This window comes from Apteryx rowi, unplaced genomic scaffold (genome assembly GCF_003343035.1).
Source record: "Apteryx rowi isolate R43461 unplaced genomic scaffold, aptRow1 scaffold_88, whole genome shotgun sequence".
NCBI classification, from domain to species: domain Eukaryota; kingdom Metazoa; phylum Chordata; class Aves; order Apterygiformes; family Apterygidae; genus Apteryx; species Apteryx rowi.
In genome coordinates, this window is record NW_020451182.1 from 1,376,628 (window position 1) to 1,389,121 (window position 12,494).

Below are 12,494 nucleotides of genomic sequence, written 5' to 3' on the forward strand. Positions count from 1 at the left end.
AATATATACATAGAAGTAAAACACTGTGCAAACATCCAAGAACAAACACACAACTTGGAATTCAACCCAAACAATTTGCATAGAAGTTCAGCTGCTGGATAATCAAGATGTAACTATAATATGCAATGCAGATTTTTTTTTCTTCTAAACATGCAGAAAATAGTTTATGTATGTAAAAAGAAATACAAATAAAATTATGCCTATATTTCACCTATTTGTTTCATAGTATCTAGTTTCTCCTTTCCCTTTTTCCAAGATACAAAATCGAGGAACCCTCTCTTCCACCCATAATATACACAGAATATCAAACTCCTGAGAATACAGTGTTAAGCGGAAAGCCAACCATGTGTTTCTTCAGCTAGAGAGCTTATTTTCTGCTCCATTTTCCTAATGACAGTTACTCCTCCTTTCAGTACCAATATTTTGGGGGCAGGTATCAGTCTTATGCCCTGTAGCAATCCTATTACATGAACTCTGTGTGGTCTAAGAGAACACAATTTTACCCAGCTCACACTTTGTTTAGTTACAAACAAACCATATGATGGATTTATAAAAGTGTTCCCATTAATTTTTTTGAAAYGCTTGGAGAAAAACCTGAGAATATTTTTCACCCACTAGGTACATGGTACACACAATCACTTGCTAACAAAAATACTGGTCTAGAAAGATTTCTGAAACTGTAGAATACAAACTAGTTGTTTCCATTCTTGTGTTTCTACCCAAAAAACATATAACAATGAATAAAAGCATGTATTTCTTTTCAACTATAAACTTAAAGCCTTTCATTTTGGGAATCTGTATAAACTTCATTCTCTGGAGACATATCATCAACAGATAAAAATTCATTAACTATCAGAAGAACAGATTTTTCAAGAAAAGTGCAGGTCTCTAGTTGAAGTGAATGTGTGACTATCTCCATACACAGGGAGGGGGTAGTAGTGCTCTGAACAAGCTAAAACAATAAGTGGTATTTGAACTGCTGGTTGAAAGGTAGAGGCACTGGTAATCATTATTTCCCCTTGTTTGTTCAGGACCTTCCAACAAAACAAACAACCTTTTTGTGATTGGATTGACATGGTGTTAACAATGCATTTAATGCCCARATCAGTTTGAATACAGGTAAAGCTCTTGCTAATACCAGTACCAGGATGTTAAAGCCACCTATTTTCTAAGCAACTCTAAAAAGTCACATAAAAAAAAAAAAAAGTCAAACCTTCCCTCCTTTAGCAAATATAGCTAACATTCACTAGGCCACGTCATATAGCAACCACGAGTACTGTATGAGCCATACAGCCATCTGTTAAATGCTCGCCTACTGTACCTGCAATCTTTTCTGCAATCTTAGCTTCTGTAGCTCTGTCTTGCAGTTCTAAGTCCAGTTTTATTGTCTTCAGCTCCTTGTCCTTTTCAGACAGCTTTTCTTGAAGCTGAATTGAACAAATGGACAATAAGATTCTTATCAGACAGAAAAAATCAATCAGCTCTTTAAACCACAGCAAAATATTAAATAATATCTCTCCTTCCCACAAAATATAAACAGTAAGCAATACAATAGAAGTTCAATTAATTATATTTATTTATTTAAAGGAGAAATGTGCAAAATATATATATTTTAAATCAATTGCTTTCTATGGTTCTGTGAGACAAGCAGAAATTTGTGTCATTATTTTTATTTGGGATTCCCCTCTTCAGATATCACTACCTGTGGTCATTCTTACTAAGAAAGTTCAGAATTATATGGAATGAACGATATACCGTGTTCCTCAAGTGGTGTCTGCATGAATTGCCTATTTCCTTCTAAGAATACTGACATCACAATCTGAAGAGACTGGGGTGTAAATGAATCATTTTCCATGTGCCTTGTCAAAGAGAAGGGGGATACTCTTTTACCTGTTGAGGCCTTTATTTTACTTGGGAATTCACAGAATCTTGGATAGGTATCTGAGCTTGCCATTGAATATTCAATGAAACTTCATGGAAGGATTAGACTTTTCCTTTGATTAGGCACATGCAACTGCTACTGATGCTAGAATCAATGCAGTGTTCCAGTAGGACAGAATTTTCCTCCCCTCAACAAGGAGAGCATATTCATTATATGGACCACATGTATAGGAGCATGAGCTTCTATTCATGAAATACTGGCCTTTGTTTTAGTTTTTATTTGTATTCAACAGCAGAAAAAGTTGTCATGAACTGCTTGGTCATCTCAGATGGAATGTTTAATGAAACAGATCAAGTACACTCTTGMAGGTAAGTTTCAAACTATGTCAAAGTTTCATCATTTAAAGCATACCCTTGTATTAGAAACCATTATACTAGAAAAGCTGAAGTCCTGTCTTCATTATATGGGAAAAGACTAGAGAGACAAGGGTGTAGCAGAAGCTAAAAAAAATTCAAATGGCACAAACTGAGCGTTCTTCTGGTAAAAAGCCAGCTTCAGAACCAAGTACTATCTCAGCATAAGAAACTCAAATTTCAGAGAGGAAAAATCTCAGGGAGATTATTCTGCTAAAAACAGAAGGCTAATAGAGTTAAACCAAAGCAGTCATTGAGAAGACATGTGCTACTTTCAACAGAATACATGATGGACTAAGACATCTTAATGCAGCAGAAATAGGCAAAAATAGATACACTTTTATTTCTGGTATGATGCTAAATTAAACATGAAATAAAGTACAAAGGAGATGGAAAGCAGATATTAAAGTTTGGGATTAAAAAATGTGTTGTGGTTTAAATGAACAGAGGGTTTCTGGGACACAGGTGACAAAATATGAATCAATATGATAAGGAAGGAACTGCAAGAAATTAGCCACCTGAACTGTAACAATAAAAGTCTGATAAAAAAGGGAAATAAAACAGGGTTAAGACATCAAATCTGTAAACAGCTATACACCATAACTTTTTATACTAAACCATATAACCATAACTTTATATACTGAATTGTCTCACTGTTTGCCATCACAGTTCATTATGTTTTCAGGACCAGGCCTCAAAGGAGTTTGTTTTTTCTTACAAGGAACATGCAAATAATAAAACAGTAGGCTTTCCTCTCTTAACAAGCATTTAATACCATCTCCCAAGATTTCATTTACCTCTAAGCACTTATGGGTTGCATCTTTCCAACCATTCTATGAAAATACTATATTAAATTAAAGCAAAATGGCTTTTTTATCAAAATATAGGAACATACAATTTTTTATGAATTACCATTGTTTTTGTGTTGACTTATGTGAATTACTAATTAGGATAGCTTTGTAACATGAATAGTGATTCCAGTCATTAGTACAAATTATTATTTTACTGTAAATATATTTCTTATGCTATGCAACTATTTCACTGTAGACTTTGATCCAAAAGTTTTTTCAAGCCAATGAAAACCTTTCCATTACTTTCAGTGGGTCTACCATTTCCAAACCATTTCTGCTTTCTTCAGAGGCATTATGGAAAAATCAGTATCCTCTAAAAGAATGGCTTTAAAGTGATTTGCCAGTGATTCACTTGTTCTTCATCTATGATGCAGGAACTGATGTCACTGATTAAAAATGTCAAAGGGTAAGATGAAAGATTTTTTTACTTCCACAGAAGCAGTTGCTAAACAAATACTGCAAATTCAAAATGACAAGAAAGCTATTGATTAGTGCACTAAAATAAATAATAAAACTAAATTAGGAACAATTTAAAATGTAAGTTTTGTAAGACAATGATAAAAAAAGCAAATAATGTGACCTGAATATCTCAATTGTACCTTTGTATTTTTGGCCCTTAGAGTGTCCAATTCTTTTAAAAGGAATGCAGTTTCTGTCTTTCCACCTGAGTCTGCAGCATCTTTCCATGAGGATATAAAGTCAGGGAGCATCCTGTCACTCACTCTTTCTACAAAGCTGTTTTTAGGAGGGGGAAAAAAAGAAAAAAAAATTTTTTTCCCCCCAAATGAAAAGCACAAGTAATTTACAAAATATGATTAAAACCTGTAATTCTGAAATAATCTGTAAATCTGAAATAGTAAACAAACCTGCTATAACGTTAAGGTATAAAACAGATTAATATAAATTTGGCTATAAAGCCTATAAGCAGAGAATGCTTACAGGAAGCAAATATTAAAAACTTGGGCTTACCCTGGAGTGACAAAGCACAGTTTGGGGATCAAATAGATGCTGAGGTTGGGGGTTGACCTGCTGGAAAGCAGCTCTGCGGAGAAGGACCTGGGAGTGCTGGTGGACACCAAGTTAAGCATGAGGCAGCAATGTGCCCTTGTGGCCAAGAAGGCCAATGGTGTCCAGGGGTGCATCAGGAAGAGTGTTGCCAGCAGGTCGAGGGAGGTGATTCTCCCCCTCTACTCAGCCCTGGTGAGGCCACATCTGGAGTACTGCGTCCAGTTCTGGGCTCCCCAGTACAAGAGGGATGTGGCACTACTGGAGCAAGTCCAGCDAAGGGCYRCAAAGATGATTAGGGGACTGGARCATCTCTCTTATGAGGAAAGRCTGARAGAGCTKGGCCTGTTTAGCYTRGAGAAGAGAAGRCTGAGAGGRGATCTTATCAAYGTGTACAAGTATCTGAAGGGAGGGTGTCGAGAGGATGGGACCAGACTCTTTTCAGTGGTGCCCAGCGACAGRACGCGAGGCAACRGGCACAAACTGAAACACAGACACTTCCATCTGAACATGAGGAAAAACTTTTTCACTGTGAGGGTGACAGAGCACTGGAACAGGTTGCCCAGAGAGGTTGTGGAGTCTCCTTCTCTGGAGATATTCAAAACCCGCCTGGACGCGATCCTGTGCAACGTGCTCTAGGTGACCCTGCTTGAGCAGGGGGGTTGGACTAGATGATCTCCAGAGGTCTCTTTCAACCTCAGCGATTCTGTGATTCTGTGATTCTGTGTCTTTGTTTTGAAGAAAGAAAAAAACATTTTGTTTGAAAAAAAAAAAAATCAAATTCTTCAGAAAGACAGACTGCTACATGAAATGAAATGAGAATTGTAGAAATCTCTAAAATTTATTTTGACCTTGGAATTCCTTACTTTATACCACCCACAGAGTTTTAAGATTATTTATTTAGCTATAGACAAGGGATAATAAGACCAGATTCAATTAGGTATTCTTGTAGGGAAGAAGGACAGATTTAGCTATTGAAACTTTGTTACTAAGATCTTGCTATTAATGGATACACTGACTGTTGTGCTGGCAACAAGTGTGAGGAAATCCCCTCCCGACTAAAAAATGAATTTATTAGTCTAAGAAAAAGACATTAAAATGCAAGCTTCAGCAGCAGCAATATAACCAGGCACCCAAAAATTCTGTCTCAAAAAAAAAAAAAAAAAAAATTATATATACACACACACAATCTCACTTCTAAGATAGGAGCAAAGTAAGTAGATTCATGGATTAGAGGCAGGTATCAGTCTTAAGAAGTAGCCACAGAAAAGCTATACCTTCTGAACTTCTATTTCAACTATTTGCATTACTTTCTTTATGCTACTTGCATTTGTAATTCACATCTTTGGGGAGTAGGGGGGGGGTATCTGCTGATAGATAGTCACTCCCTTAGGTAGGCACTTAATTGTTGGCATTTAGCTACCCCTTTCTTCCATCAGATCCCTTTTCTCTATGGCACACACAGGTTCTTTAAGAAGAACTTAAGATCTGCACTCTGTGGGCAAACTATGGTGCAACCTAAAGCATGTTAAATGTGGACAGGAAGAAGATTCACATAAAAAAAAGTACTTGCTTACTGTATTAAACTATCATGTGGTGGTGGAAGGGTGCTTAAGCTCCTTGTCTTTACTTTGAAGATCCTTCAAAGCCTATTTCATCTTTGCTCTGTCGGGCAAATTTCATTTAGCACTGTTTCAGACTGCAAGTGGGAGATGCCTCTGCAGACTATTGCCCAGTAATTACAAATTTCAAACTCTCTGTGCTTTCTCATGGTCAGGAGATGCTTCCCATGAACAACCTTGAAGCTACCTCACCACCATCTTTCAGTTCTTAATTTTTTCTTACTGACATCTAACAGAAAGCTTGACAAGTCATGTTGATGGTGCACTAAGACCATCACCTAAAATGCTAACCAGCACTGACCCAATATTTCCTTGGTCTGTCTGCATCAAGATACTTTCTCATCTTATATTCTGATCGTAAATTATTTTGGGAAGGGCAGCTTTTGTTTTCTGAGTTTACACAGTACCTATCACAATGAGATCTTGGCCTATAATTTTGAGATCCTACGTGCAACATTTATGCAGATGAGATGGTTCAACATGCTGACAGCTGTGGGAGGTTAATGTCAGTGTTCAAGACCAGTCTGACTGCCGGTGTGAGCAGCACTAGTGACAGTAGGAGCAACAGCCCTTGGCTGACCCTGTGCTAGGCTGTGCATAAGCACTTGGGAATATATTTGGCTGTTAGAGAAGGATGCATTGCCCAAACAGTGTATCTCAGGCTCTGATGCAAAAAAGCAACAATTCAGATGGAAAGGTCTCATGGACTGGTTTTGGCCCAGCAGGTCACCACTGGATCATACTAAAGATAACAACAACAGGTGTAGAAGCTTTATTAGACAGGTGAAGAACAAGAGTAAATTTTTCAAAAGTATGTCATAGGGCTCTGCAGCCTTGATCCCATTTTTAAAAACAACTCCGGCACTCTCAGATGAGACTTGGGCTCAGGAAAGTCTAAATCACTCTAAACTGATTCAAGTTCCATAGTCAGCTGRCTGTACCTGCATTTATTATATCATATATATAGCATGAACATACGTTTCTTAAGACTGCAACAGAGGACCATAGCTCAGGAGGGAAATTAATGATAGCATATAGTCATTAATCAAGAATAAAATCTTCAGATTTTGTATTAAACTCTTCTACCATACTTGCTGTTCCCTACATTCCTGTCACAGACTCTGCCTATGAAGTATTACAGCTTCTAATCCTTAGTCTTCAAAATTCATCTAGATTTCACCATTTTCTCCTCCTGCTTCCTAGCTTGCACCACCTACTCACTCATTATACTTATAGCACATTGTACTTGTGGTGTAAAGCTACAGGTACCACTGGACTTTTGGACCTTCTTTTCTAATACTGTTCAATATATATATTTTTAAATTATCTGGAGAGATCATAACTCACTGAAATACCTGCAGTGTGTCAGATATGCTTATGATAGCCATTACCATCACCATATTTTCTATCGCTGCTGGAGAAGACATTGGTGAAATTCTGCATTCCATAAGGAAAGAAGGGCAGGTATAGTGACCACAGCGTTCCATAAGTTACCTACTAGCACACAATGTTTATACAAACAAGGATTTTCTATTCCAAGTAAAAAGCTGACCTATTCATCCTCAGCTTGTTCCTCAGGGAACAAAACTTCTGTATTTTTATCCAAAAATCAATATGTATATCTCCTATATTATGAAACAGAAAAAAATATATATAGGGATATTTGTATTTACCTTGACTGTTCCGGACTGGAATTATAATCACCACACACACTTGAGGATCCTCCACTTAGACTGGTTACTGGCAAATCTGAAAGTTTCAGGGCTTCAGCTTCTGCCTGGATGAAAAATTCTCCTTTTTTTGAATAATTTTGATGAAACTGAAGTTCAGCACAGAAGTCTTCTCTTTTCTGTTCCAGAATACGTATTTCTAATTGGAAATAGAGGTCAACATACTACTTTTTCAATTGGAGAAAGAAGCACAAACTTCAGATTTATTATTCTTAAAACAGCCTCCTATATTCTTATTTATAGCAGAAGGGAGAAAGAACTCATTTCAGATTCACAGCTTCCTCATCCCACTGAGGAGTGACAGCTGTGTTAACTAAAGAGCAGACTTAGGAGTTGCTACTTATTTATTGGATTTTTCTTATGCAAACCTGAAAAAAATCATCCCCATTTCCCAATCCCTCTTCCCCATCAATGACTGGTTAATACAACACTGACCCTTACAGAATATCTACATATCTTTTGTAAAAATTATCTCTACTCTTGTGTGACACAATGAATTTCTGTTGTCATCAAGTGACAGGTTGTGAACCAGACTCTTATTTACACTGAGGTCTTTTTATACTCCTTTTGTTGCCAAAATAGATTTGAAGCAAGCTGTAAGTAGCGACAGCTTTAAGGCCCCATCTTTCACGCCTGGACAGTGTRAGCTACAGGCTCATACAGTTAAAGAACTTGGAGAATGCAAAGCACAAACTGTGTCAAAGGGAAAAATGATCTGATTAAAATGTTGAGTGTGATAGGTGTTCTCCTAAGCTTGGCTACCAGGTATTTTTAGGACATATTTCTGATATGGAATGAAAGATACATTTACATACCATTTGTTATTACTTTATGAAAGAGTATTAATAAGTTTTAACAATAGAACTATATTAAAAAACCAAGGTGGAAGAAGCCTAAAAACCTGCAAATGGAAAAAAGCTTGTATGTTCCTCATTCTTTCATTCAGATTAGTAGACAATCTTAACGCTGGAGTTTTTGCCCCTTTAACAAAGTTAGTATTGCCAAACATTTGGGATAAGCCAAACATTTGGGATAAATTACATTCTATACATTCTTTGATCCAACTTATTACTTCCTCCTCCAAAATAATACAAGAAATTATCTATGCATTTGCAACTGGCTGCGAATACACTGAAAATACACACTAATCAAAATCAATATCATGCTGCATATAAGACAGAAAAGCACATACTCCAAGTGAAAAAAAATTCAAACTGTCTTTAAAATCTATTGCAAATGATAAGATTTTTTCCCTTCTTGAGGAAGGGATAGCAGAGAGAATGGTACACACCTTGTCCCAAGAATACAGAGATGACTTCTTGTTGATTGGCTGGAGCAGGTTTAACAAGTTCCTACACAAAGCTGTTCATTACTTGCCAGAGGAAAATGTATTGTATCTATAGCTCAGAGCTACCAGTCATCTAAGTTCTCCTCGTCTACCTTAGTACAAATCCACTCAGATCAGCTCTCATTACTCCTCTAAACAATAATCACTCATTTTTGTACTAAAGGAACAATCAGTGAACGGTTTATCAGAATCTCTGTTTCTGAACAGTAATAAAAATATGGGGACCATAACTTATTAAAACATTTGTTAGAAGCACAGCTTCCAGTACTGGGATTGAAATGTGTTCCTCAAATCAGACCATTCCACAGCTAATGCAGAAATTGTGCATAGCCACCTGGACTCTTTGAGCAAGTGTATGCTGTGTTCATCAGCTTCTACTCTGCAGGTTTTTGAGCAGAGACTCCTTCAAAGCCCTGTTACATTTACAGGCTGGATTCAACCTCTTGTTCCTCCTTACAAGGGTGTAGCAAGGGTGATCTCTAAAGAAATAGGCATTAAAACATTCACTACTTCTACTCTAAGAACCTAACCCAACTTGGGAGTGGCAATATATACACGGAAAATTCTGAACCTTCTACAGTTAGTGCTATCTGAAAACTAAGCTAGTCTGAATTTTAGTATTTTCAAAGCCTTTTCTAGGGATGCATACACTTCRTTTAGATGTGCTTCCCATTTCATTCATATTATAAAGAACTGTCAACCAAAGACGACATCTTGTCCACTTCTCCCATTTCAGATACACTGATTTGTGTATATAGATTGCTGCAAATTACAGTCTTACACATTGAAGGGAAAGTGCATCACTTCACTCGCCATGCAGCTTTTCTCCCCCTTCTTCTCCAGGGCATCAACAATTTCTATAAGTGATATATATTTGAAGTGCCTCAGGTTAGATGGGTTGCATTCTATGGAGAAATTCAAGAACAACACTATCTGTTGCAACAGCCAGTCTCTGTTATCATGAAACTTTGTTCCTAGTCTAGCACTAGATTTCTATACTCTCCTTAGGCCCACACTATAAGATAGGAGTTGGGGGAAAGGTTTCCTGCCCCAGAACACTAAAAAGATTAGATGACACTAGCTACCACAGTTATACAGGGACAAATCAAAACAAGTGACTATCCCTTCAACTCCAGGGTAATCAACCGCATAGGTTTTCCTCTTCTCACATTTCCTAGTTTTCAAATTTGCTCCTTTTAGTGCCAGGAGTATAAAAAGACTGGGGGAGGGGAGGGTTTCTCCCTCTCACCCCTCCCGCCTTTTTTTTTTTAATGGATTGAGTAAACCTCTCTGCTTAGGGCATGTGCAGGCGAAGTCCTGCCTAAATCCTTAGGCCAGGTTAAGATTTGGAATTTTTATGCCTTCCTTCAATCATAAGTGAAGCTAGTTATAAAACCCTGAATTTAGTATGGGACCAGACCTATGTTGATATTTATTGCTGCTAATGAGGCTTCTTTAAGTAACTAGCATTGACAGGATATTTCTTCATCTACATTCAATTCTCTCAAGCACATAGGTAAGACTGAGCAGCACTGCAGCAAGCCTGTAAGTGGCATTCCTGCAGACATCAGATGAAACACTGAGAATCTGTTCCCCACCTACTGGTTTTTGTAAGATAGAGAAGAAGATGGCAGTCTCCTCAATTCAGAATTGGAAGTACTCTGTCCAATGACATCAAGATTAGAGTTTTTGCTTGTTTAATAGAGCTACAATGCTTTTTTTTTTTTTGCCAGCATATTAAATCTGTCTGTATCCTCACTTGTGTGTGCCTGAAGTAGAATGCTTTGAGGAAGACTTTTTGAACACTGTCAGGTCAATGTGCATAGTGAATTTTTATCATTTCTTTTGAATCATTTTCGTCTCGAAATAGCCCATGACCTACAGCATACCACTGACCTCCCCCCCCATCCCGGCCAAGTAATTCAGGCCCTTGGTGCATGGTAGCTTCTTGTCTTGCTGTTAAGCTAAGTAGCAGTGTTAATCAATACACCTGAGTGCATTTCTTCATGGCTCCTACAAATTGTATTGCGCACTAATTACTAATGCTGCAGAAACACACTGGGGAGCAAGTAGCATTTGCAATAATCAGGCTGCACACGGAGCATCAGAAAAAGGGTACAACAGTCTTGCAAGCATTGGAAAAAACATGCTGTAGTTTTCATTACGTGATATTAACACCATTGATTCTGGTTCTTGAGTATCCTAACGCTAACCAACTTATTTTCCACATAAAAATAGAACAAGTTCAGTAGCCCCAGATTAATATTTCACCATAGGGAGAAGCTAAACAGCTGATCTTCTGTTTTATGTATTTATCTTGAATGAATAGCTCATTCACATTGAGGAAAGAAAGGCAAATGTTAGGAAGAAGGAATATAAAGACAGTAGAATTAAGGCTGGGAATTGATTTTGAGGGAAGTAGGGGGAAGCTAATGCTGTAATGGCTTGAAATAGCAAAGGCAGAAGAGAATTTGATTTTGTTAACCTGGCAGTAGTTAAAAATTCAAGTAAATATATGAACTTATTTATGCACAAATTATTCCTTTCCCCTACACTTACATTGTTTTTATCTCCTTCAAACTGTACTCTTCTTCTTTTGTGTTCAAAAGTACCTAACACATTTTTGAGGCAGCCCCTATTTTTCACATCTTCTTTGAGGAGAGAATAGGCACTAACAGCAGGGAAAACAGAGCACTGGAGAATCCTGTACCTACACTGATAATATGAAAAGTAGTATTGAAGATGCAAGTGCACAGCAGATTTAGATTCACCTGGAAGGCTAAGGAGGCAGTAGCTTCCTTTGTGAACCATTCAAGATATTCAGCAGTCCTGTCATCCAGCAGAAGCTGGGCAGATACCTCCTCTCCCCTGTTTTTAGCTATGCAGACTCTAGCTCTGCAGTCTTTCAGCACCCCACCAGCCAAACTGTGCTGATTATCTCAGAAGTTTGCAGGGGATCTCTGAGGAATAACAATAAAGGAAGAAAAATAAACCAAACACCCACACAGCACTGCAAAGTACATGGCTGACTACCAGGTCTGCCTGCAGATAAGAATGGGGGCATTAGAAACTCTTGCCAGTGCTTCAAAACAACTTCAAGCAAAAGCAGTGTAACAGAAGTTACTGCTCATTAACTATAGCCTCTTAGTATCTATTTTAAGCTGCTCTGTAGAAAAGATGAAGCAAAAGTCTGCATGAACATACCTCTAGAGGGGTGGGAATAAGAGGCAGAATAGGAAAACAGCAAAATCAGGAAGGAAAAGAATGAACTATATGCATTCTGGGAGAATGAGCAAAGCTGACTGCAAAGCCAGTGGCTTACCCTTCTTATATGATCACTCTCAGATTAAAAGTGTTTGAAAAAAAATGAAAACCAAAACATGATGCCACATTTAAGGAACTAATTGCAACCTCAATTATTAAAATTCCCCCAAACCCAATGCTTAACAAAATCTAATTGACTGTTAATTATCTATTTTTTCTTCTCAGTTTAAAAAGCAATGTAGCTTCAATCTCAGTGTGGTTTCCTCTGCATTTGTACAAGACAAGAAACTTGAAATTCAAACACAGAGGGAATGTTCATTTTCCAACAAAAACAATCAAAGAAAAGAGCTACCCCAAGACAATCTATTTCCATTGAGAT

General features: G+C 37.5%; 1 protein-coding gene across 2 annotated transcripts in view; it reads right to left on the reverse strand.

Moving 5' to 3' along the window:
• MIPOL1 (mirror-image polydactyly 1) overlaps positions 1-12,494 on the reverse strand; it is a 187,416-nt gene that overhangs the window by 130,644 nt on the left and 44,278 nt on the right. For both annotated transcript variants that reach the window (XM_026090883.1, XM_026090884.1), the window contains exons 5-7: positions 7,447-7,642; positions 3,746-3,881; positions 1,322-1,427 (exon numbers count right to left, since the gene is read on the reverse strand). In XM_026090883.1, the coding sequence (XP_025946668.1) occupies positions 1,322-1,427; positions 3,746-3,881; positions 7,447-7,642 (438 nt within the window). The remainder of the gene's footprint in view (positions 1-1,321; positions 1,428-3,745; positions 3,882-7,446; positions 7,643-12,494) is intronic.